This window comes from Boleophthalmus pectinirostris, unplaced genomic scaffold, assembly GCF_026225935.1.
Source record: "Boleophthalmus pectinirostris isolate CB_2022bp ecotype Guang Dong unplaced genomic scaffold, ASM2622593v1 HiC_scaffold_2, whole genome shotgun sequence".
In the NCBI taxonomy this organism is placed as follows: Eukaryota; Metazoa; Chordata; class Actinopteri; order Gobiiformes; family Gobiidae; genus Boleophthalmus; species Boleophthalmus pectinirostris.
This window is the reverse complement of record NW_026571152.1, coordinates 9,777,551-9,805,458: the sequence shown is the minus strand read 5'-3', so window position 1 is coordinate 9,805,458 and position 27,908 is coordinate 9,777,551. Positions and strand designations below refer to the sequence as shown.

At 41.6% G+C, this 27,908-nt stretch overlaps 1 protein-coding gene across 1 annotated transcript in view; it reads right to left on the bottom strand.

The window, feature by feature from the left end:
* The window catches only part of si:dkey-106n21.1 (solute carrier family 23 member 1), a 101,055-nt gene that overhangs the window by 17,177 nt on the left and 55,970 nt on the right, over nucleotides 1–27,908 (bottom strand). Inside the window, exons 6-10 of the mRNA XM_020919184.2 lie at nucleotides 27,587–27,704; nucleotides 26,666–26,822; nucleotides 19,340–19,593; nucleotides 11,883–12,047; nucleotides 3,028–3,136 (exon numbers count right to left, since the gene is read on the bottom strand). Coding sequence (XP_020774843.2) covers nucleotides 3,028–3,136; nucleotides 11,883–12,047; nucleotides 19,340–19,593; nucleotides 26,666–26,822; nucleotides 27,587–27,704 — 803 coding nt within the window. The remainder of the gene's footprint in view (nucleotides 1–3,027; nucleotides 3,137–11,882; nucleotides 12,048–19,339; nucleotides 19,594–26,665; nucleotides 26,823–27,586; nucleotides 27,705–27,908) is intronic.

The window sequence follows — 27,908 nt, the reverse complement described above, 5'->3', positions numbered from 1 at the left end:
GACTAAACCAGATCTGAATCAGGTCTAAACCAGGTCTGAACCAGGTCTAAACTAGATCTGAATCAGGTCTAAACTAGGACTGAATCAGGTCTATATTAGGTCTGAGCCAGGACTAAACCAGATCTAAACCAGGTCTAAACCAGGTCTAAACCAGATCTGAATCAGGTCTAAACCAGGTCTGAACCAGGTCTAAACTAGATCTGAACCAGGTCTGAACCAGATCTAAACCAGGTCTAAACCAGGACTAAACCAGATCTGAATCAGGTCTAAACCAGGTCTGAACCAGGTCTAAACTAGATCTGAACCAGGTCTGAACCAGATCTAAACCAGGTCTAAACCAGGACTAAACCAGATCTGAATCAGGTCTAAACCAGGTCTGAACCAGGTCTAAACTAGATCTGAACCAGGTCTGAACCAGATCTAAACCAGGTCTAAACCCTAAACCAGTCTAAACCAAATCTAAACCAGATCTAAACCAGGTCTGAAACCAGGTCTAAACCAGATCTAAACCAGGTCTAAACCAGATCTAAACCAGGTCTAAACCAGATCTAAACCAGGTCTAAACCAGGTCTAAACCAAATCTAAACCAGATCTAAACCAGGTCTGAACCAGGTCTGAACCAGATCTAAACCAGATCTAAACCAGGTCTAAACCAGGTCTAAACCAGATCTAAAAGATCTAAACCAGATCTTCTAAACCAGGTCTAAACCAGGTCTAAACCAGGTCTAAACCAGGAACCAGATCTAAACCAGAGGTCTAAACCAGGTCTAAACCAGGTCTAAACCAGATCTAAACCAGGTCTAGTCTAAACCAGGTCTAAACCAGGTCTAAACCAGATCTAAACCAGATCTAAAACCAGATCTAAACCAGATCTAAACCAGGTCTAAACCAGATCTAAACCAGATCTAAACCAGGTCTAAACCAGGTCTAAACCAGGTCTAAACCAGATCTAAACCAGATCTAAAACCAGGTCTAAACCAGGTCTAAACCAGGTCTAAAACCAGGTCTAAACCAGATCTAAACCAGATCTAAACCAGATCTAAACCAGATCTAAACCAGGTCTAAACCAGATCTAAACCAGGTCTAAACCAGGTCTAAACCAGATCTAAACCAGATCTAAACCAGGTCTAAACCAGATCTGACCCAGGTCTAAACCAGGTCTAAACCAGGTCTAAACCAGATCTAAACCAGGTCTAAACCAGATCTGAACCAGATCTAAACCAGGTCTAAACCAGGTCTAAACCAGATCTAAACCAGATCTAAACCAGGTCTAAACCAGATCTGAACCAGATCTAAACCAGGTCTAAACCAGGTCTAAACCAGATCTAAACCAGGTCTAAACCAGGTTTATCCAGATCTAAACCAGGTCTAAACCAGATCTAATCCAGGTCTAAACTAGGTCTAAACCAGGTGAAATCCAGGTCTAAACCAGGTCTAAACCAAGTCTAAACCAGGTCTGAACCAGATCTAAACAATTATAATTCTACTAGTTATTATTAGTAGTATGAGTAATGAGCAAAAGATGTTCATTTTGTCTTCTTATATACTTTAACTTCTTGGGTTCTTTTTAAAGACAATGCAGTAAAGTGTGTTTACCTTGTTGACATGTTTCGGCTGCTAGCTGCAAGCCATCTTCTCATCTCAGGACACTTCTGAAGATGGCTTGCAGCAGCAGCCGAAACATGTCAACAAGGTAAACACACTTTACTGCATTGTCTTTAAAAAGAACCCAAGAGGTTAAAGTATGAGTAATGATTTACACAGTTTGTTTACTATTTACGATTTACCTGAGCATTCCCTGAGAACACGTACATAAATTAGTCGGTCATGCTCTACTATTTATGAGGGGCCGGTCTAAGACAAAAATGCCAAGGCTGTTTTTTTTTTTTTGTTCCAGTCCAGCTCTGGGTCACGAGAATGCTAACAACTAGTAAGGTAACGTGCACTTCGTGATTATCGGACAATGCTTTCTAATTGAATGCAGATTGTACACAGTGGACTTATTCTGACCTCAAGAGCTGCTTAAACATCAGGTATTTAGAGGCTGTACCTACTTTTTGTTTAGTCGATTTTGTCCTGCCCCCAGACATTTTGTGTAAGTAGCTTTTAGGGTCAAAATGAGACCACTGTGTACTATCTTCATCAAATTATAAAGTCCTGCTGTAATCCTGGTTCAGTCCCAGTTCAGTCCTGGTTCAGTCCTAGTTTAGTCCTGGTTTACTTCTGGTTCAGTCTCAGTTCAGTCTGTGTTTTGTCTCTGTTCTGTCCTGGTTTAGTCCTGGTTCAGTCCTACTTTTAGTCCTGGTGTAGTCCCAATTTCAGTCCCGGTTCAGTCCTGGTTCAGTCCTTGTTTTAGTCCTGGTGTAGTCCCGGTTTCAGTCCTGGTTCAGTCCTGGTTTAATCCTGGTTCAGTCCTGGTTTACTCTCGGTTCAGTCCTAGTTTAATCCTGGTTCATTCCTGGTTTAGTCCTGGTTTAGTTCCTGGTTCAGTCCTAGTTCAATCTTGGTTTAGTCCCGGTTAAATCCTGGTTCAGTCCTGGTTTAGTTCCGGTTCAGTCAAGGTTTAGTCCTGGTTTAGTCCCAGTTTAGTCCCAGTTTATTCCCTGTTCAGTCCCGGTTTAATCCCGGTTCAGTCCCGGTTTAGTTCTGGTTTAATCCCGGTTTAGTCCCGGTTCAGTCCTAGTTCAATCCTGGTTCAAACCTGGTTCAGTCCTGGTTTAGTTGCGGTTCAATCAAAGTCCTGGTTTAGTCCCTGTTCAGTCCCGGTTTAGTTCCGGTTCAGTCCTAGTTCAACCCTGGTTTAGTCCTGGTTCAGTCCTGGTTTCAGTCCTGGTTCAGTCCTGGTTCAGTCCTGGTTCAGTCTGGTTCAGTCCAGGTTTAGTTCCGGTTCAGTCAAGATTCAGTCCCGGTTTAGTCTCGGTTTAGTCCCTGTCCAGTCCTGGTTCAGTCCTGGTTCAGTCCTGGTTTAGTCCTGGTTCAGTCCCGGTTCAGTTCCAGTTTAGTCCTGATTCAGTCCTGGTTCGGTACCTGTGTCGATGATGCCGGGGTTGGAGTGGAACCATGTGGGCAGCACCAGACCGCTGAAGGTGGAGAAGCCGAGGATCAGCAGGTTACGAGACGAGTTCAAGTCCACGTACTGAAAAACACAACAACATCAAATATTAGAGACTGTGAGAAGGTTCAAATACACAAATACACCGTATGTTCTACTTATTTCACTGATATAGACCTATTATAATCATAGACTGTGTAGAGAAGTGGACTAAGGGAGTGTGACGTCACCCACAGTGTGCGGCTTCAGTCAAATGAAGCTCACTGAGGCCAGTTATAAAGGCAAATTTGCGTTTCATATTAGCAATGGGAATTGAGTAATGGAAAAAACAGTGAAATAAAAAGACCAGGATCATGTAGCAGCCGTTAACAGTTTAACAGTTTGCCTGGAATAGGCTCTGTGCTCAACAGCAGCTGGTGCCTTCTGCTCAGAGATACAGTGTGTGACCATTTCTGCTCTAATGTCATCCCTATGAGGTTTTAGTTGCAAATCACAAAATCAAACAGATCAGAGAGTGAACAGAGAGCTGCTGGTGGGTGTCACTGACAACATGTTGTTACGGGCCCCGGCCCTGTGATATTTGTTTAAAGTACTCCCGTTCTTCTTTAATTGCTTTTGTCTGCGCATGATGCTCCCGGTCCGCGAGCCCTGGACCCGGATGCGCGGGAGTACCCGACGTGGGACGGAGGCTGGCGTCGCAGCGCGTCAGCGATTGGCCCTTCATCCCTGCGCTTCCACCAATCCGTGGATGACACCTGTGATAGCGGGGGATTGAAAAGGGACCATCTTCCGCCTGCTCGAGGCGGCTGGATCACTGCGGCCAGCTCGCCACTTTTGTTTGATGTTGGGTTGTCTCTTTGTGTTATATTGCCGGCTTTTGCCTCGTTTAGTTCGTGAGACACCTTTGTTTTTGTTCGCAGTACATCTTGAGTAGATTTGGTACCTTGTATTTAGTTAGGGCTCTTTAGTTTATTAGATTATTTTGTTTAACTCCTATTTATTTTTCACCTTAATTGCCTGTTTTTTTGTTTGTCTTCCCTTACACTGTAAATAATAAATGCACAATTTTTAGTTAAACCTTAACATCCTGGTTTTCTTGTTACTTCCCTTTCTCCCCTAGCAAAGGGGACGTAACACATGTTAAACACTTTACAAATTAGGAGAAAACTTCACTGGAGGACACTTCTGTTTTTACAAAGGGACGTCTTTGTGTCGATGTCAGTACTAATGCTAACTTTTATTAAAACTAACATAACATAATGAAATGTGTAGTCAAGATTAGGGCTGGGCGATATGGATCAAAAAATATATCTCGATATATTTTGCTATATCTCGATATACGATATATATCTCGATATCTGTACCGGAAAAAATAATCCCCTAAAACGGAAAACTGCAAAAACAAATATGCCAAATTCCACAAGGTCTTTTTTAAAAAATTAAAGTGTAAGAGGTCGGCAGTTCATATAGGAACATTTAAGATTACAAAAAACCCTAATTACATAAATAATAATTTAACTGTCAAATAAAAGAAATAAAACATATTTCCTTTGTTTCATTCATAAATAAAACAACTCAACTCAAGCTCATCTTTGCATTAACTCTGTTATCCAGACCATAACCAGAACCATGAGCTCCTTTAACAGAAGAAGCTCAGGATGTTCCTTATTTTAACAGATCCATGTTATTATCCAGCAGTAAGGAGCTCTGAGGTTTAATCTCACAATCCACTGCAGATCAAACCCAACGTTTCCAAACACTTCTGTACAGGTGACACTGCAACAGATTATTCATTAAAATCTTCTGCATAAATAGAATTTACATTGCTAAACTTTACAAGATATATAGCATAACGACTCAAGAGCCACATCAGCCCGTTTGAGATTATAGTGTTAATTATTTTATTTTATGTTATTTATTTATTTTTTTTGCAGCTTTGCGCAGACTTGTTTATGTTTTACAGAAACGAAACTTAAAAAGCGCATGGCTAATTTGCATAAACAGCGCACTCCACGTGCAGCTCTTGCGGTTCAACTTCTTTTGGACTAAAGGACATGACTCGGTGGAATATGAGGATGTGCTCCTGATGATTTTGTTTGTAAATGGTGGAAAAGTTTCGTGGCGCTAGAAGCTTTTCACTGGCAGCAACTTTCGGCGTTCATGGCGATAGTGAGGAGTGAAGGAGACACGAGCGAACAAATCAGGGAGGCGAGGGCGTGCGGGCGACGACAGAGAAGACAAACAAGCAAAGCGGCGAAATCAAAAGTGAATATAAGCATTATATCGATATATACGATATGTCAGAATTCATATCGAGTTTTTTAAAAATCTCGATATATTAAAAATATCGAGATATCGCCCACCCCTAGTCAAGATGATTATTTGTTGATTGATGATTATTCAACATCTTATAGCATCTCACTGCTACACCGGACTTTTGCGCCACATAACGAACTGAAGCAGGTCCAGGACCAGACCAGAACCAGCCCGGGACTGAGACCAGGACTTAGACCAGGACCGGAACAAGGACTGAGTCCAGGACCAGGACTAGGACTTAGACCGGGACCATACCAGAACTCAGACCAGGAGTGAAACAGGGACCAGGACCAGGACTGAGACTGGAACCAGACAGAGACTGAGACCGGGACCAGATCGGGACCAGACCAGGACCAGACTGGGACTGAGACTGGGACCAGACTGGGACCAGACCAGGACTGAAAACAGTTTAGTCCTGGTTTAGACCTGGTTTAGTCTTAGTTTAGTCTTGGTTCAGTCCATATGCGGCGCAAAAGTCTGGCATCTCAGTTTAAGTCACAGAAACAGGAAACGGCCGTTATCTGTTTTTTCCATTAATCATTTAAACATAAAACCGAAAACTGAAAAAACAAATCGTTATCTGTTTTTTTCATTTTGGTTTTGGAGACAAATAATGAAGAAAATTGTTTTTTCGTTTTCTTATTTTTGGTTTTATATTGAAAAACAAATGAACGAATGATACACAGATTCGTAGTGCACAAAGCCAACTGATTTAAGAACGTAGGGTATTTTTGTAGGAAATGTGGATATCTTCATGGGCCCTCCACATCAGATCTTACCTGGGGCCCTTTAAGCACATAGAGTATGTGAGTGTTGTGTCATGAATCCCACTGCATCACTCCACACACAGATCTGTGGATTAGTCACACTCTCTCTCTCATGACTCAGCCTCTTCAGTAGTAAACGTGGACAGTCTTGTCTCTGTGACTAACACAGTTTAAACCTGATCCACTGTCCTCTGTCCCTCTGTCCCATTCTGTGCTCTGAAAGCCCACGTCCCTGTAGGATCAGACACTAAAGACGCTTTCAAATGAGAGAAACCGGTCTGGATAATACACACAGGTGGTAGTACTCATCATATTTACTCACTGCATTTAAAGTGACAGTATGAAACTTTCTAGAGGTGGAAAGGGTGCATGTTTTTCTCAGCTTTTCAGTGATATAAAAACATACAGTATTTGAGTTTGAGAAAGTGCTGCAGAGTTAAGTTCTCGTACATGAACAGGCGCTGCGTTCCACATTTGACCTGCTCAAAAGAAAGAATTTTTTTCATAAATTTTTACTTCTTGTATAGTTTTTATCTACTTTTTAACATCTGAACAAAGAATTAAAATACCCCCTCTTCAACGTCTTTTTTCTGCTCTTTGGTTGTCATTTTTAGTGCAGTAATTCTCAAAATTCTGTATAGATATATTTGATCTTGGGTTACACTGATTGGTATTTTTCCTAGTAACATGATTTCGGGGTTTTATTTCACATTTCTTTTAATATTTTCAAAAAAAGTAAGAGCTGTGAGGAGTCTTTGTGACGCCCCAGAGCGGAGTCAAGTTTCAGGACAAAGCAGATGAACCAAAGAGACAATCACAGAGGACACACGGGGACATGAGGGACTGGACTCATTCAGGACAGACCCGCCCCCTCACTCTTCTCTCACTCTTTACTCACTCTTCTTTCACTCATTCATTTACTTCTCTCTCACCCACTCCTTTCTCATTCCTCCCTCACTCTTTATTCACTCTTCTTTCACTCATTCCTCTCTCTCTCTCTTCACTCACTCCCCTCTCACACCTCGCTCATTATTCTCACACTTCTCTCTCTCCCACACTTCACTCCTCCCTCAATCTTTTACTCCTCTCACTCACTACTCTTATTCTTCTCTCACTCCACTCTCCCACTCTTCACTCATTCCTCTCTCAGTCTTCTCTCACTTCTCTCTCTCACTCTTCACTCACTCACTCCTCCCTCATTCTTCTCTTACTTCTTTCTCTCATTCTTTACTCATTCTTCTCTCACTTCTCTCTACCTCCCACTCTACACTCACTCCTCTCTTTCTTCTCTCACTCCTCGCGCTCTCACTCTTCACTCACTCCTCTCTCTCACTCTTCACTCACTCCTCTCTCTCTCTCACTCTTCACTCACTCCTCTCTCTCACTCTTCACTCACTCCTCTCTCTCACTCTTCACTCACTCCTCTCTCTCACTCTTCACTCACTCATTCTTCACTCACTCCTCTCTCTCACTCTTCACTCACTCCTCTCTCATTCTTCACTCATCTCTCTCTCTCACTCTTCACTCACTCCTCTCTTAATCTTCACTCACTCCTCTCTCATTCTTCTCTCACTCCTCTCTCATTCTTCACTCACTCCTCTCTGTTACTCTTCACTCACCCCCTCTCACTCCTTTCCCATTCCTCTCTCACTCTTCACTCACTCCTCTCTGTTACTCTTCACTCACCTCCTTTCCCATTCCTCTCTCACACTTCACTCACTCCTCTCTCATTCTTCTCTCTCTCACTCCACTCACTCCTCTCTCTTACTCTTCACTCACACTTCTCTCATTCTTCTCTTACTCCTCTCTCTCTCACTCTTCACTCACTCCTCTCTCATTCTTCTCTCACTCCTCTCTCTCTTACTCTTCACTCACTCCTCTCTCTCACTCTTCTCTCCCTCTTCTCTCATTCTTCTCTCATTCCTCTCACTCTTCACTCACCCCTTTCCCATTCCTCTCTCTCTCTTCACTCACTCCTCTCTCATTCTTCTCTCACTCCTCTCACTCGTCACTCACTCACTCACTCACTCATCTGTCACTCCTTTCCCATTCCCCTCTCACTCTTCTGTCACTCCTCTCTCACTCTTCATTCACTCCTATTCTTCTTCCTCGTCTCCTACTCTTCTCTCACTCCTCTCACTCTTCACTCAGTCCTCTCTTTCACTCTTCACTCACTCATTCACTTCTTTCTCACTCCTTTCCCATTCCTTAATCACTCTTCACTCAATCTTCTCTCTCGTACTCCTCGCTCATTATTCTCTCACTTCTTTCTCCTCCACTCCTTTCTCACTACTGTCCCCTTTCACTCACTCATCTCTCATTCCTCTTTTCTCGCTCCTCCTTTCCCATTTCTCCCTCACTCATCTCTTACTCATTGCTCACTCATCTCGCTCTTCACTCATCCTCTCCCACTCCTCACTCTTCTCACACTCCTGCCTCACTCCTCCTCTTTCACTTCTCACTCCTCTTTCACGTAAAAGGTGTGTTTTGCTGTGTTAAATTTACTCCTCACGTTCCTGAATATTTGGACGCCCACAGATGTACTTCCGACTATTTGATCAGAATATTTATTTTGTGAAAAACACGCAGAAGGAAGCTCATCGTGCATTTGTGGAGGGAAAGATGTCTGCTTTTCTTTCAACTGGATGTAACAAAAGTTTGATTTTTCAGCTTGTTCCTCTGAGGTGATGCTTCCACCAATCAGATTCAAAATGCGATGTTCCACTTTTCCCTGATCTCAGTGAGAGCCGTTCCAGGTAATATAACTGTGTACAACTCAATATACTCAGACACAGTACAGATCTCTCGTCTCCTTTCCTTACTGAGTTACGACTGCCACTCTTCTCTGCTGCAGTGCTCTGTGGGATTCATGGTTCCTGCAGAGACCTCCTCAGATCCTCGTTAGGCGGAGGCTCAGATCTGGACTCTGGTTTAAGCGTTCGCAGCTGGAGAGGTGGTCTTAACTTTCCGAAAAGAGAAAAACAAAACTTGGGAGCAGGTTGAGAGGTGGAGCAGGTGCAGGGGAGCGCAGGCCAGGAGCATAACTGTGAGAGATGGGGTCTGTTGGTGGAGGTGACGGAGCGTGGGGAGGAGGAGGAGGAGTGTAATGAGGCCACTGCAGAGAACTGATCAGTGCTGTACTCTGTCACACCACGCTCTACTAATGATGTTTATGATGTTTATGATACTAATGATGTTTTTTTTTTGTTTTTTTTATATGTATATAATTTTATTTGCATTGTATATACATTACAGAATATAGGAACCAAGATACAAGACAAACATTAAGATCAATAGGACAATAAGTACAAAGGTGATAGGGGCTGGTGACAGTGTGGACATTATAATATTCGGATGCTTTACTGCTGACTTGTTAATGTGGGTATTGAAAGTAAATTAAGTATTAAATGGAGCTTTGCCGCAGATCTCCACTCAAGTATGGAGCAGGCTGATCCATGCCCACGTCCTCCACGGCACCACCAGAGCCCTGCACGCAACCGCCCATGCACCATAGGCTGTATAAAAGAAATGGATTAAGCGAGTGTGAGGTAACCTATAAGGTTCAGCGCCGCTCAAATGAGGCTTGCAATGCTCACGGTTACAGGGGCGAATCTGGAGCCAGGCTCTATGTTATGAATAGGATTTTTTGACTGACAAAATAGCTGAAAAAAAAAATCAGGATCATGTGTCACGGGTTAATAAGAACATTTTAAGACCAAAATGATGAGGCTCACTGCAGCAGTTACAGAGAGAAGGATGACAAAATCCTAATGTGAGTCAACTGGAGCTAGGGTCAGAAGGAGCCGAAAGAGCCTCCTGGCAAACTTCCTATTTGGCACGTGGCGGCTAGCGAGTTAGCTATGTCCATATATATATATATACTGTCTATGGCATGCACGCACCTGCCTGCACAGGAACATACATGCACATCCACATGCACACAAGCACAAACACTCAGGCACACATTCACACTCACGAACCCACACTCATCCATGGGCGACTTGTGGTGCATTAAAAAGTTGGCTGTGATGCATTAAAAGTATCAGGGAGGTAAGGAGCTTGGAGGTAGACCAGAGAGGGGAGCCAGAACAGAGAGGAGAGCATGAGCCTGGGCACCTGTAGGTAGAACCCCGCACTCAACAATCAGATGTACATGTTTCTGCTAGAGCAGTATTCAGAAGACCTTTTTTTGGCATTTCGTGCCAATGAGCAGAGACCATTGAAAACAACACAAAGCCATCTTTGATTCATCTTCCTCAGCACTGTTGGGCAAGTTACTTTAAAACTGTAATGTGTTATTTATTACTTATTACTGTCATTTCAAAGTAATTTGTTACATTACAATATTACTGCATTTAAAATGTAAGGCATTACATTACTATTGCATTACTTTAAGTTACTCTCACCAAAATAACAGCGAAAAAGCTGAACTTTTGAGCCGTATATGGACTGAACCAGGACTAAACAAGGTCTAAACCAGGACTAAACCAGAGCTGAACCAGGACTAAACCAGGACTATAACAGGACTAACCTCAGACTGATTCCAGGACTGAAGAGGAGGACTAAACCAGAACTGAACTAGGACTAAAACAGGACTCACTGTCAGGACGGGCTCGAAGGAGACTGCAGGAGAAAGGAGCGGCTTTGCTCCGCACCTCATGGAGGTAAGAGCGGCTGTCACCCGATCACGCTTTATGGACACCCTGCTGCTCAGGCTCACGGTCCTGATTTCAGCAACTATTTGCGGGTACAAGACCCGGTGCAAGACTCTGCTACAGCGCGTAACTTCTACCTTCCTTCAACGTGTCCAGAAGTCCAACTTTTTGTGCGATGGTTTGCATCGTCCTCTGTCTTTTGGGTGTGAGCGCAGGAGACTTTGTCGGTGCAGAACATTTCGTCGACGTTGTGGATTTTGTCGGAGAGAAAACTTGCAGACATACAGCACTTCAGAATCACACTGCTAGAGATTGAACATTTATTTAAATTAGGCAGCTGAACACATTCTGTACTGTACTGTTCAGGAGACAGGAGTCCCTTGGCCAGTCAGCGGGAGGAACGCAATACGTGTTCATATACTAAAAACAAAAGGCATGCAAAATTGCACAAAAAAAATAATAATTAAAAATCAGCGAAACAGCGAGACCGCGAAAAGTGAATCGCGTTAGAGCGAGGGACGACTGTAAACCAGGTCTAAACCAGAAGTGACCAAGGTCTAAACCAGGTCTAAACAGCGTAGAGTTCTGGGTCGGTCCTTTCACCCGCGGTTAACTGAAGGTCTATCCGGCCGCGTCTCCGGCGTTTCACCGCTGCTGATTTCACGGTGATTTTAGTGAATTTCTATGAAGAAAAACCCACCACTTCAATCCAGGTTAAAAAAGCATTGTAACGCGCGTTACTCACATTTGTACCGAGTAAAATATTACAATTTTTCCCCCTGTAATGCCTTACATTACTGCGTTACAGCAAAAATCAACGCATTACTGTAATACATTACTTTTATAATACATTACTCCCAACACTGTTCCTCAGACATACTCCTCTGTTTAGCATGTGCTCTACAAACTCAGCGCTAAAAATCAAAGTGAACTAGCTCTGCCTTTAGGATCTATTTTATGACACAGTTTAGTGGACGTATTTCTCCGCTCATACATTCTTCAGTGACACAAACTAGTGCTAGCACTGGAAGCAGGTGCGTGGCCTCAGGGACATAAAAGTACAGGACATCGGTGTGGCGCATGATTCTGTACCTGGAGATTGGATATTCCCACGGCAGCGATCATTCCAAACATAACCAGAAACATGCCTCCGATCACAGGGTCTGGGATGGTGATAAAAACCGCTCCGAACTTTCCGAAAATTCCCAAAACGATCATGAGGAGCCCGGTCGCCTGCAGGACCAATCGGCTGCCGACCTGAGGAGAAAGGGAAAGTGGATGTTAGGGTCCGTGGGGGATCATTTATGAGAGAATTACTTAGAGTGTGATGGGTGAGCTGCAGGACATGACCACAGGCTGTTGAACAAATGTTATGTTCTGACAGCGCTCACGTCTGTTAAAGAGGTTTTACAAGGCTACATCACAAATCACAATTGTATTAGGTTTTCAGGGGTTTAAGTGTTCTGTTTTGTTTAATTTAAATTCACTGTCATAAGTGAGGATGTTCTGTTTGGATAAATGGACGAAATTTATGTACATGACCCAGTTTATAGAGGGATATACATCAGCCAACTTCTATATTAAGGCCTGTACCAGACTTTTATTTATTCTTGTCAAGATAAAACTCTTTACATCATGTGTTGTACAGTCAAAACTAAAAATTGCTAAATAGGAAAAACAATATCTGTTATTTTTTACATAGCATTTTCTCAGGTTTATTAGGTAGACCCAATTGTTAGCAGGGTCCTTTTACGCAGCGTTGTCGTGAGCATTAAAACACAGTACACTTCGTATTCTCTTTTTGTGTGGTTACCCCATTCTCCACGGACACACACTTTTATTCACAGGTGCAGGCCATTCATAATTTTGTGCCTCACGTGATCAAGTGTTCTTACACACCATTGGTAAAATCATAAGTCTCTATCATAATACAAATAATAAAATGAGGGCACAACACAACACCCCCACTTGCTCACATTTGAAAAAAATACATTACTATACAAACACAATCAGGCCTATACACCTATAACATGTTTATCTTGCACCAAACATAAATGTTTCAAAATTTAACAACTTAAGTTTGGTTGCTGGTTTCATCATTACATCCGCAACCATCTGATTAGTGGGACAGTACTCCAGGCTGATCCTGCCATCAGTTAACATGGACCTTACAAAATGGTATTTTATATCCACATGTTTACTCCTCTCTTCTGACTATATCCTTTGGCAACATAACGCGCCTTGTATTTGTCAGATCCATCATTGTTCTTTTTGAGTGCATAGACCCATTTACCCCCCACTACAGCTTTGCCCTTCGGTAATGTGGTCAGGGTAAACGTTACATTGTCTTTTAATGACTGCATCTCTTCATCCATAGCATTAACCCACTCTTTTGCATCTGGTGAGGTTACCGCTTCTTTGTATGTTTGAGGTAAGTTACATAATAGTCTATAACAATAGTCAATATTGGTCTCATCATCCTCAAAACCACAAATATAATCATCTAAATAACCAGGTCTCTTCCTTTCTCTAGCTGGGTATCGCCTCTGGTCAGATAGATGTTCCCCATTTTCCTTTTTTGGTGCCTGTTCCTGTTCTTTATTCACCATTTGTGTCTGGTTATCACTTTGCTCTTTGACATCTACTTGTTTTTCAGTTACATGTGGACTAACAGGTGGGGTTATAATTGTCTCTCTGTTGACCACAAAATCATCTTCATCAGCATCCAGCACATCTGTGTCCGTTTTGGATATAAACTCCACAAGTCTGTGTCTCTGTACTTTTCTGTTGCTGGGATAGTACACCAAATAGGCTGGACTATCCTTGTCATATCCGATAAAAATCCCTTTCTCACATCTTGTGTCCAACTTTCCTTTTTGTTTATATGTGTAACACAATTGTCCAAACTTCTGCATCCTGGAAATATTAGGCTGCCTGCCAGTTAACATGTAGAAAGGAGTCTGTTTAGTGCGGTTGCTGAAGCACCTATTCCTCACTACAGCTGCAGTCTGGACAGCATAAGTCCATAACATCTTAGGTAGCCCACTCTGAATGAGCATACACCTGGCCATGTCAAACAGAGTTCTCCAGTTGCGTTCAGCAGTACCATTTTGATGGGGAGAGTATGGGGCTGAGGTCTCATGCCTAATACCACTCCGGTTCATTAATGCTTGGTACCCTTTCCCAGTGTACTCTGTACCATTATCTGATCTCATACATTTCACCTGCCCATAAGGGGCCATGTCAGCTAGAAACTTCTCAGTAGCTTGTACTGTGTCACTCTTATTTTTCAGAAAGTATACAAACACTGCACTAGAATAATCGTCTGTAAAGGATAGTGCGTACCTATGACCTTCTCTGGACATAGGGTCTACAGGACCAGATAAATCTGTGTGCACCATTTCCAGAGGTGCTTTGGCCCTGGTATCCAGCCCTCTGTTTCTAGTTTGAATAAACTTCCCCTGTGTGCAGATTTCACAGTGTGGTGGAGTTTTATTTCCCTCATTCTTAATCTCCATACCACTTACAACATGCTTTAATTTCATGATATCTGCAAAATTGCAGTGTCCTAGAATTTCATGCCAAGTCTGCAAATCATGACATTTGTTACACTGGTCTTCACTGTCACTTTCTGATGTGTGCAGATAGTACAGTTTGTTGTGTACATGTATGGGAAATTTAGTGCCATCTTTATGTAGCAGAATGTTCTTCTTCTCACTGAAGATCACCGTGGCTCCACACGTGGTGGCAGCTTTCACAGAGAAGATATCCTGAGGATAAGTTGGGATGTACAAGGCCCTCCTCAGCGTTGTTTTGAGACGGTGCCCCCTGCTGTCGACCAACCACACCTCTGCGTCCCCTCTGTGCTTGGCGACTCCGTTGCTCCTGGTGCCATCTGCTAGCTCCCACACAATGCGTCCCGGCCTGGAAACTGGCATCGAACCTCTTGAACTTGGCGATGTCTGTGATGATATGTGACGTTGCACCCGCATCCACCATCAGACCTTTGCTTTTGACATCTGGCACCTGCATCTCCGAGTCACTTATCCGGAAAGCATATTCCTTGCTCTCCGCGTCGGACGCTCGCTGTGCGTTATCCCGCTGCTTCCTCCGTCTACACGTCGTATTGTTGTGTGTGTTACTTTTACAGTGACTGCACCACTGCTTGCGCGGACAGCTTTTGGCTATGTGGCCTCTGACACCGCACTTATAACACTCAATGTCCGTATTGCCACTGTCCTTTGCGCTCTCTGGTGCGCGCCTTGTGCCAAATTGCGCTCTCGCCTTCATCACGTTGTCCTCAGACACAGTTGCACGCATATTTTCAATGTCCTCATAACTCCGGAGCTTTGTCTTAAACTCCGCAAAAGTCATTTTATCTTCACTCTGAGAAACACGAATGGCAAATGGTTTAAATGTCTCTGGCAGCCCCTTTAAAACCATTGCTATCAAAAGTCCGTCACTGAGCGCCTCACCTGCGCTTCGCAACGCAGTAATCGCAGTCTCTGCTCTGATTACATACTCAGTGACATTTTCCATCGGTGACTTTTGTAGAGACGTTAATTCAGTGTACAAGTTTATCACCCTGGGCTTCCCTTTGCCAGCGTAATATTCCCGGAGAATCCTCAGCGCCTCGCGTCCATCATCCACCGCCTCGCGCATTACCAGCGACAGGCTCTTGTCATCCAGGAACTGGATAAGCTCCGCATAGGCCTCAGCATTCTTCTCGTCATCATCTTCGTCGTCAGGACCAGGTGATTGTAAAATAGTGTCCTTCAATCCTTGGAGACGGAGGTGGCCCAAAAGCTTTGTCTCCCACAGCTCGTATCCTTTTTCATCGCCATTAAATACGAGTCTGCCCCAGCGGCTTGGCACAATGTCCTTTTCTTTGTTTTTACTCATGTTTGCGGTCAGTGGCTGAACTCAGGTGCACGCATTTACCGTCGCGACATTCACCTGGAGACCGCTCCTCAAACTGCGTAAAATGACTCTGGGCCCATAACCTGTTAGCAGGGTCCTTTTACGCAGCGTTGTCGTGAGCATTAAAACACAGTACACTTCGTATTCTCTTTTTGTGTGGTTACCCCATTCTCCACGGGCACACACTTTTATTCACAGGTGCAGGCCATTCATAATTTTGTGCCTCACGTGATCAAGTGTTCTTACACACCATTGGTTAAATCATAAGTCTCTATCATAATACAAATAATAAAATGAGGGCACAACACAACAGAGATATCATAAATCAGTAGTGCAACACCTGAAATTTTGCAATGTACACTGGGAGCCAGTATCGATATTAATACCAATAGGCTCTATTCACACTTACATCACAAACCAGGAAGACGTTTGGAAACATGCAATGACAACTTCCGGTGTAGGTCCCGACACTGGGCTCACCTGTCCAGACTGGCGTCACCTACTGCCTCTGCTTAATTTCTCTCCACTAATGAGGTCAGGAATCAGAATAGACTAGACGGTTTGTAAGAACCCTGGAAGTTGTAGATGGCACACTGGCCAATCAGTGAAGAGCTGTGAAGCCATGACGTCAAACTCAAGCGCCTGTCTGTGTCCCTTCTGTGGGACAGGACAACAGTAAACAAAGCGGTCGAGATGGATGTAGACGAAGACAGACATTCTGTGTTGGCAACAATTCCCGAGATCAAGTATTTAAAGCGAATATTTGGTGAATTTTATCAAGAAGAAAGACATTATTGCCCTTCTTCCTCCTGGATTTGGGAAAAGCTTAATATACCAGTTAGCCCCGTTAGTGGTGCATTACATACGTCACGACCAAATAACAGCGATTGGTTAAATAAGAAAAGTAGCCTCCTACTGTTGAGTGAATGAATCCTAATGCTGCCAGGTCAGAGTGATGAATCAGGCTAGGGCTCACTGACCGACTGTGATAAACCCCACTGAAGTAAATGTGATTAGTGGTAAACTGAAGACTGCATACGTATGTGCTGTTTGGAATCATTTTGAATTTGGTGCCCTCATCTCTTCTAATCACATGTACCCAGTGCGCTCAGAGTTGTGCATCAGTGGGGAAATTATGAAAACTGAGGTAAGGTTGGAATTGTTGATGAGCGGAGCATAATGGAGCGCTACAATGACATGGAGATGAAGAAAACTGGGCCATTTCCTAATTTTTCCTAGATTTTGTCAGACTTACAACTGTGAACAGAGTTCACCGGAAGTTGTCTTCACATGTTTCCAAACGTCTTCCTGGTTTGTGACGTAAGCCTGAATAGAGCCTATTACTTTGGTTTAGCATTCAAATATAGTTAATAGATGCACTACAACAAAAATTGTGCATTTTTATGTAATACATTAAAAATTATGTAATACATACAATCTCAAAGAACTAACACACACTTGTTTCACAGATGGGACTTAAAGGAGCCATATTATGCTATTTTCTGATTCTGTATGTTATAATATTGTTTCGTCATCAAAAGCATACTGGAGTTGTGTTTTGTTTACACATGTTTAAGACAAAACAACACTCTTTTACCTTTAGTTCAGTAGAGATAAGCAATTCCAGAGATGAAAGGTCAGTTTGAGAGAAGAACTCAGTCTAAATATACAGGATTTGTGTGTTAAACATGCGTGAATGAAACAAAACACAACTCCAGGTCTGTTTGTGATGAGCAAACAACATTATAACATAGATCAGAAAAAAAAGTTCCCGAACACACAGCCTGTCTGAAATGGGCTCCTGACTCATGTGGCTTGTAACTCACATTTTGATATTAACGCCAAGATTTCCCACTGTCTTTAAACATGTTGTGGTTGGATGGAGCAGGATGTTATCTGGTGTTGACTAGTGATCCAAGGCCACATGTGGACAAAATATGATTTGTCCACACAAACATCTATGAGTCACTAGTTACAAGGACTTTACTCACATCCTTGACTAATTCTTTTAAGCTAATGAAGATCATTCAAACCTCGTGAATTAAAGTTGATGCTTTTCAGCTTTTTGAGTTTTGGGTTTTCCTGTGGTCAGTATTTATCATAGTTATACATCATTTAAGTGGAAGTTTGTGGAAAAAAATTAGAAGAAAAACACAAAAATACAGGAAGTAGCACTGAGTTTTAAAACAGAATCCCTCTACCTATGTCATCAACACAACCAAAACCCAGAGACAATTTATGCACAAGGAGTTTAAAGCTTCATTTAACAAAATAAAGTGCTGTCATTATTCTTTATTAGTATGACCATTACCAGCTTATTAAAGCCTGATCCTGTCAGATCTCAAGCTCAGCAGGGCTGGGCCTGGTTAGTACTTGGATGAGAGACCACTGGGAAAACAAGGTGCCACAGTGGGGCGCCAGTCACAAAAACTGTTGTTGTGTCCTTAGGCAAGACACTTCACCCACATTGCCTAGTATGAAAGTGGTGTGTGTGTGTGTGTGTGTGTGTGTGTGTGTGTGTGTGTGTGTGTGTGTGTGTGTGTGTGTGTGTGAGTGATGGTGGTGGTTGGAGGGAGTGATGGCGCTGATAGCCATGGCAGCCGTGCTTCAGTCAGTCTGCCCCAGGGCAGGTGTGTCTACAATAGTAGTTTACCTCCACCGGGTCTGGAGTGAATTAATAATGATCTGTAAAGTGTCTTTGTGACAAATGTCTGTGAAAAATAAATACAAAAACTTACTTTCTAACTTACTTACTTACTATTGTGTGATGTCGACAAGTTTGGCCGTTGTTCACATTATGGTTGCTAGGTAACAGTTATAAAATTATCTTTTCAATTAAGTTACAGATTCAGGTCATTGTAATAGTTTCATTAGTGGGATACACACTGATTGTTTTGTGATAGCGCTCTGAAGGGGGAGTGACTTAATGCCGGGAGCAAAGGGACTCAGAGTGTCAAAAAGTATACAACTTTTTCTGATCTTTGTTATATCGTTGTTTCCTCATCACAAACAGACCTGGAGTTGTCTTTTGTTTCATTTACACGTGTTTAACACACAAACATCAGAAAATCAGCATCATTTCAATTTCAAGAATCAAGAATTTCAATCATAATTTCTGCCCAAAATCCAGATATATGTTTTTGAGATGGACACTACATTCTAACATACAGCCCAAGACTGTTGAATAATGCAGCTCCTTAAACATAGTCCTATCAATTAATTAATTAATCATTGCATTTATATAGCACCTTTCAAGATACCCAAAGTGCATTACAGTTCATTATTCATTCACTCAACAATCAGTGGTGGTAAACTACTAATGTAGCCACAGCTGCCCTGACAGAAGAAAGGCTGCCAATCTGCGCCATCGGCCCCTCCGACCACCACCAACACTCACGCACACACCACTTTCATACTAGGCAATGTGGGTGAAGTGTCTTGCCTAAGGACACAATGAGTTTTTGCCACCAGTACCCCACTATGGCACCTGGAATTCCCAGCGGTCTCCCATCTAAGTACTAACCAGGCCCGGCCTTGCTTAGCTTCTGAGATCTGATGGGATCAGGACTTTGACAAGCCAGCATGGCTATTTATATAATATACTATTTGCCACAGTACTAGTCTGTTACCTTGGTGATGCCGAGTGCTGCGATGTTCTGACTGTAGGAGGTGGTACCGTTGCCTGTGCCCCACAGCCCTGCCAGGATACAGCCGATGCCCTCCACCGCAATGCCCCTGTTTATGGCATGTGTGGGCGGAGGGGGGGCGCCAGAGAGTCGGGCGCAGGCGTAATAGTCCCCAATGGACTCCATGGTTGAGGCCAGGACTCCAGCCATCATGCCCAGAACAGAGGAGACACTGACGGTAGGCAAGCCCCACTGACCTGAGGGAACACACACAAGAGGTTAAAGAACACATATTGTACTTGTGTCTGCTACAGTTACAGTCTATGACACCGGAGGATCGTTCTGTTATCATTTGGACATACTGATCTAAAACAAACAATTATTTTTCCATGAGGCCACATGAGAAACAGAAAATATTGTGGAGGTCCAGGACAAAATGCTTAACTCAATTCTGTATATATTATATAACTGTATTTCTTTATAAAAAGCAGTAAATAGCATTATTCGTGCAAGACGGTAAGACTTTATGTTATGACTAAGCAATGAAAAAGTGAGGTTACCTTACAAAACTTTAAAAAGAACACCTCTAAAATAAAAGCAATGCAGCTTTAGTCCATACATGAGGTAATCTAATCACTCCATATCTAACTTTGGGTAAGTAAATAGTGAGAGAAAATAATTATAACATGGTTAAAAGCTCTGAAAAGTCCAGGTATATGGGGATAGGACAGTGTTAGACACTGAGACACTGACCTGTGGGAGCACACACACACACACATGAGTGTGAGAGAACTCTTACACTTCCATGGCGTGTAATCGTTAAAACATATTTAGATCACCATGTTACCTTTTATTGTTTTAAAAATGTTATATTCACCAAAACTAACTTGTTTAATGAGTTTGTTTTTGATGCTCTGAGTCTCCCCTCCCTTTGCTCACTGCTCTAAGTCAGTCCCCCTTCAGAGTGCAGAGTTTATTATATTTTCTATTTATTTATTATTTATTATTATGTTATTCATGATAATATCCATGCAGTAGCATGGGTGACTTGGATTTGGACAGAATCGTACTGCCAACTGCAACGAGGATTTATATGGCCCTTACTCAAATATGCATGGATGACATCTAGAACCTTTTTGATAAGGGAACAACATCATAGCATAGTAAAAAGAGTAGAGTTTTCTCATCAGGGTAAAGCTAATTTCAACTAGCATAAATAACAGTGCACTTCCCATCAATAGAAAGGTGTATAATTAGATGCAGACAGCACACAGAAGGCACATTTTGACCTCAAGAGATACATTTTAGTCAAATGGGAAAAAACTGGGTAGAGCCCCTTTGAGTTACGTCTCATACTTGTTACTTGGTTGTTTTAGCATTTCCTAGCAGAGTTCTGTCACTGCCTTACAACAAAAACATGTTTCTATTCATAAATTTGAATGTACAATATGTTCTCCAGAGACCTGTGAGGAGATCCATGTCTGGTCCTCCCGCTGAGACCAGACCATTCTCTGTATCAGAAGGAACAAGAGAACCTATCAAAACAAACCTTTTATGTCCCACTGCAACACAGCACACAGGCCACAGCTGTTTACCACTTTGATATGACTGAGATCTGGTCTTTACAATAGTAAAGCACAGCACATTTCTAAGTACTAACGCAGATTGGTCTTAGTTTGATCCCAGGTTTAGTCCTGACTTGGACTGTTTTTGGCAAAAAAAAGAGAAAAAGTTACATAGTGGGGCTTTAACTTTTAGTTTGACATCTCATTTAAAAGGCAATTCAGAGCAGGTCACATTGAACTCTTTCTGACTATGGTATAAAATGCAAGGACTGTCTTCTTGGAATGGACCAACACCAATACCAGTATTGATCTGATACCAGGTGATACTCATACTTGTACTCATCAATGAGCTGCCGATACCAAGAGCCAATACCACTGTAAATGCGTCTTATTTGATGGCCACAACCCACCCCTGAGCTGAGCAATGACTAAACAGTGACTCTAAGCAGTGACTCTGAGCAGTGACTCTGAACAGTGACTCTGAACAGTGACTCTAAGCAGTGACTCTAAGCAGTGACTCTGTACAGTGACTCTGAACAGTGACTCTGAACAGTGACTCTAAGCAGTGACTCTAAGCAGTGACTCTGAACAGTGGCTCTAGACATTAAGGTAACCATAAAAAGCATTCTGGTGTGCACATCAAGCACAGCTTTAATCAGCCTAATTAAGAATCATTTGTGACTGTCCATGAACTATAAAAATGTTTAGGACTCTAAAGGTTTTTACAGTTCAGTGCAGCTTGTGTTTATGATAGGAGCATGATAATGTTGCTCAGTGGGGCTGGCCATTCTTTGCTCGTGTGTGCATTGCAACTTACTGTAACTGGCAGACACATTTAGCCAACAGAGCAGGTTCAGAGTTTTTAAAAGAGGTATAACATGTCCATATTGGTAAAAGTAACCAGACCAAGTTAGAAGTCAGATCTACGGAGAGGCACGCTCACTCACAGTACCAATGCATGCTTTTTAAACCAATTTTGAATAATAAAAAACACTTTTAATAAGTTCCCGCCTATGTAACTCTATTAGAGAGTCACAAATGTGCAAATCAGAAAATTGTTAAAACTTCTTTGAAATGACAACAATTACGCCTTTAAATCTGAATGATGGCAGACCACAAAATAATTACATTTTGATTTATTTATTTACACTGACAGAGAAGGCCAATTTTGTGCCAGTTTTTTTTTTTTTTTTCATGTGAATAGGCCCAGTAATTACAGAGATACTAATCATAAACTGGGTCAATGAATCTGGAATCTGACAGTTAAACAACAAACTCCACCTAAGAGTTCCAACCTCCTCCAGTGCTGTTTAAACTATAAGGATTCTATAAAATGCTAATGTCACATGAACCAAACTTTTTAAAGAAGTACTAGAGAGATCTGTAAATGCCATACTGTGGAACACTCCTTTCACATTCCACCCTTAACTCTGTAGAGCTTATAAGATATGACTAGTTTACACACAGACAGACATGAGGCCCTGAGAGAAAAAAACTCCAAAGATGTTTCTACAATGTCGTCTCATCACTCGTAACTCTGACAGTTATCTTTTTAAACGATCAAAACTCAACTGTAACTGTAAAACTGTTTTTCTAGTTTTACACTGCATACACGCAAGCTACAGTTAAAAGACTGGACATTTTTAATTTTGTTTTTTCAACTCTGACACAAAAAATAAACTCAAAATAACTTTTATCCACTGTCGCGATAAATACTATTTGACTTATGATTCAATACTTAATAGATGGAACAATCCTTTTTTTTTTTTTTTTTTTTTTTTTTGGGGGGGGGGGGGGTTTAGTACTTATTGTTTTTTCTTTTTCCTTGTACTAGTATGGAAATTTGCGTAATTTTTTTGTGCTAAGATCACATTTGAGCTGGAGAAGTTTGAATTATGAACTTATATGACTCATCATAGATGCAAACAAACTTCTTAAGTGTTGCATTCTGCCATTTCTTTACTGTATTACATTTTTTTAAACAATATTGTGCATTAAAAATAAATGTATATTATTATTGATTATGGCAGTGATATTGGCATTTCTTGACTGCTGTGAAGTGAAAACCATTTCAGGAGACTTCATTATAAAGCTTGTTGAGAGAACGCAGGTTTGCAGCGCTGTTAACAAAGCAAAGTGTGGCTACTTTGAGGACTTATTATATGGATTATTTCAGTTTTTTTTTGCTACAAAAGTTCCAAACATATCCTAAATTCTTTCTTCTGCATATTTATACAATGTAGAAAGTGAATTGCTATATTCTGATCTATGTTCTAATGTTTCCTTATCACAAATATACCTCAAGTTGTGTTTTGTTTCATTCACACGTGTTTAACACACAAACCCTGCATATTTAGGCTTCTCTCAAACTGAAAACACCCTTTTGCACCTTGTGATGTCATGTAGTAATACAGGAAGTGCTCCACTGTGTTTCTAAACTCCTTACACTTTCACTAGAATCATTTGGATGAGTTCAGTCCTGGACTTGCTAATCTCTATTGAATTAAACATAAAAGGAGCTGTGCATTGGGGCGGCAGTAGCTCAGTTGGTAGAGCATTCGCCCACTGATCTGAAGGTTGGTGGTTTGAATCCAGCTCTCGACATAAACATCTCAGGTTGAGCGGTCAGATCCACTGACCCACAGGTTGGCTGGTGTGATTCCAGCTCCCACAGACTGCTGTTGTTGTGTCCTTGGGCAAGACACTTAACCCACAGTGTCTGTGTACACTGGTGTGTGAATGGGTGAGTGGTTCCTTGTTGTAAAGCGCTTTGAGTGCCTTGAAGGTGGAAAAGCGCTATAGAAAAATGTGACCATTTACCATTTGAAAACTACCACTTCATGACGTCACAAAAACAGAGCATTTTGAGCTTTAGAGATGTGGGCTAATACAGAGTCACTCATAAACATGTGTAAGTGAAACAAAACACAACTCCATGTATGTTTTTGAGGAGGTAACAACATTCTAACATGGTTTAAAATTTACAAGAATGAAATTTGCATATCACAAACCCATTAAAACAAAACAAACCCAAAACACTGAAAAAGAAGGGTGTGTCCAAACTGGTAGTGAAGCTCGAGGCTAATTCAGCTTCACGCTTCATTACCTTCAGTGACAGATTTATCAGAGGCCTCACACGGTTTCACACAGGTTGTGAAATATTGCAACAGATCATACACCAACACCTTTAAGTAAAAAAAATATATGTCTCAATAACAACATCCAAAAAATTATGATCACCTTCAAGTGTGAGCTGAGGACATCATCTGGCCATTTTTCATTCATGCAGAGGAGATTTAAGAGTGTATTATTCTCAGTTTTTGTCCTTATCTGAGATCATTCCTGTTGTAAATATCAATGACTGAAGTTTGTTTTTGCGAAGAAAAGGTGAAAAATATGTTGAAAAAAATACAGGAAGTAGAGTTTTAAAACACACTGGGGGTGTACAAAAATATCGGAATATTGATATATTGTATCGTTTAATGTGATGATACAGTATCGATATCGTGGGCTGCTGTATCGATATATCACCAAGAGTCTTTTTAGGTGTGCTTTACTAAATTATTTTGTTACAGTACTACAGTTTTATTGCTTGTGGAGTGAAAGGAAACTCATTTATGCAAAACATTTGATATTTTTACTGTTTTGATGATTAAAATGTGTTTCATATGAACTTTGCACAAGAAGTGGTTTAACAAAGACTTTTAGTATCACAGCCATGATTTAGCCTTTATTTTTTATTGAACTGTATTGAATCGATTTGAAATATATCATATCGAATCCAAAGTGCACTGTATCGAGATATGTATCGTATCATGGCCTGTGTATCGAGGTATGTATCGTATCGGCAACTTCTTAATGATACCCAGCCCTAAAACACACTGACACATCACACTAGGGAGAGTTCTATTTTGATTTGATTTTATATATGTATTTCAGTCAGTCGTCAGTTGTAGTCATCCAGGTAGGATCCATTCAAATTCAATTTGTTAACTGGAAAGTTTATTTGGTCAAATACGTTTCAGAGCTCATCCAAGTTGCTTCTTCTGTTCTGAACTGCAAGCTGCAAAACGTATTCGACCAAATAAACTTTTGTCCAGTTGAATTTCTATGGAGTAAGAAAGCTTTCAGAAATATTCCTGCACATAGAATAGAAATCCGTTAATATTTGGCTGTAATTGCGCATAAAATAAACATTCGTAACTCTCGAATGAGTCCAGTCGTACATAAAATATATTGTGTGTGTTTTATCCATCAGAATACAAACTGAAAAGTTACGACGTCAAGAATTACAATCACAAAATAAAAATGTACGATTACGCATTCATCAGTACGAATACGAATTCACAGACGGGACAGTTTACACCAAACACTGTCCCGGTTACAGACATCACACCCAACATTACAGTTTACAGCTTCCAGTATCAATTAATGTTTGTATTTACAGGCAACACCTTGCTATGTACACAGTATAACATCACTGTGTCGTGGATGGATTTGCTAGTTCATTATAACCCATTATATCTCATATATAACCCACTGTCTGTAACCAGGACAATTTTCATTTCGTGATTGTAATTCTTGACGTCGCAAATTTTCAATTCGTATTCTGATGGATAAAATACACACAATATATTTTCTGTACGACTGGACTCATTCGAGAGTTTACGAATGTTTATTTTATGCGAAACTACAGCCAAATACGCACGGATTTCTATTCTATGCACACGAATATTTCTGAAAGCTTTCTTACTCCATAAATTACTCCTTTGCCATAAGTCTAATCATCTGAACTGCGTTTCAATAAAATGAGTAGTCTCACCTGTCATAGAACAGGTTTTGATTCCTTTTTAAACATGCATTTGGTCACCTTGGGATCAGTTTTTCACATTTTCTAGACAACATAAATCTGAACAAAAATGTAATATATACTCTTTAAAAAAAACTGAACTGTAGAAGTCCAGAGTTTCGTCTATGATGCAACTAAAAGGGCAAAATGTTTCCTCATCTCAAACACAGTTGGAGTTGTGTTTTGTTTCATTCACACATGTTTAAAGGTGCATTGTGTAACTTTTCTGGTGGAGTTTCTGTCACATGTTTTCGCCGTGATGTCGTTGCTTTGTTTGGAATGTTTCACAGTATGGCATTAAACCTTACTGTCTTCATGGAGACCAAACCAGACAACTTACAGGTCACATCAGTGGAGAGGCAACACCGCTCACAGTCACAATGATTTTTTTTTTTTTTCTTAGGGATTTTTGAGCCATGTGTAATTGAATAAATGTAAGGTAGAGCTGTTTAAAGTCATACTGTGGAACATTTCAAGCAGAGCATAGAAACAAGAAGGTGATGGACCCTCAACCAAAGAGTTGCATAGTGCACCTTTAACACATAAACCCTGCATGTGTAAGCTATTAGGACATCTCTGAAATATAAAACACTCTGTTCCACCTTGTGATGTCATGTGGTAATACAGGAAATCGGCCACTTTTTAAATTCCATACACCTTTAATCACTTGGATGATTCCTTTGTATCTTTGGAGATGTAGACAAACTAAAAATAAAGTGTTACTCAAACGTGTCAATGCAACAAATCACAACTCCAGGTCTGTTTTTGAGGAGGTAACATTAAAACATGGCTAAAAACTCACAAGATTCCATTTTGTGTAATATAGGAACTTTAAATAAAACAGAGTATAGACCCTCGAATGTCTGAAAGAGTAGTTATTGATAAAGTAAAGCGATGTAACAGATCCACACATACCTGGATACGGCACGTGGAACCAGGGTGAGTTAGTGACCGCGTCGAGGCTGATGTCCGTGCGTGCAGAGTGACCGTACTCTTCAGGTTTGGACGGGAGCACCTCAAATACTGTGAGGAGGAAGCAGAGGAGCCAGCCACCGCACATGCCAAAGAGCGCCTGCAGGGGGAGACAACAACAACGGTCACTCAGAAACAACACTCCATCTGACCCTCTCCTCTGCTCCATCTGACCCTCTCCTCTGCTCCATCTGATCCTCTCCTCTGCTTCAACTAATATTCTCCTCTACTCCATTTAACATTCTCCTCTGTTCCATCTAACATTTTCCTCTCTCTAGCTGAACCTTTTCTCTTCCATCTAACATTCTCCTCTGCTCCATCTGACCTTGTCTACTCCATCTGACTCTCTCCACTGCTCCATCTGGCCTTCTCCTCTGCTCCTCTGCTCCATCTAACCCTCTCTTCGGCTCCACTGATCCTCTCTTCTGCCTCTATAACCATTTCCTTTGCCTCTCTGAGCCTCTCCTCTGCCTCCTCTGACCTTCTCCTCTACTCCTCCAACCTTCTCCTCTACTCCTCTGACCTTCTCCACTGCTCCATCTGAATCTCACCCTCTCCTCTACTCCTCTGATCTTCTCCTCTGCTCCAACTGACCCTCTCCTCAGCTCCACTGATCCTCTCTTCTGCTTCTTTGACACGTTCCTCTGCTTAATCTGACCTTCTGCTTTGTTCCATTTAACCTCTTCTGTCCTCTTCCCTCTCTCTACTCCCTCCTCTGACCTCTTCTCTCCTCTGCTCCATCCTCTGACCTTCTCCTCTGCTCCATCTGACCTTCTCCTCTGCTCCATCTGACCTTCTCCTCTACTCCTCTGCCTCTCCATTCCCTCAGATGTCCAGTAGGAGGTGCTGCGTGTGGTGACTCACAGAGAAGAGTTTGAAGAGTGGGTACTGGAACACCTTCCACTTCTTGTCCTTGTAGGTGATCATGGGCACATCCACTTTACTCAAATACTGAGAGAAGAGGAGGATCAGACACACCGTCCTGGAGGAGAGGAAGAGAAGAAGAGGGAGGAGAGAGGAAGACGAGAGAAACCGTGAGAGGGAGGAAAGCGAGAGAGACATTTAGAATTTTTAAACACATTGAAATGTATATTTAAAATGATGGCAATTAAAAAACATACTTTTTCAGGGTTAAACATTCACAAAGTGAGAAATTCAGCTGCATTCAAAATTATATTTTTTTTCT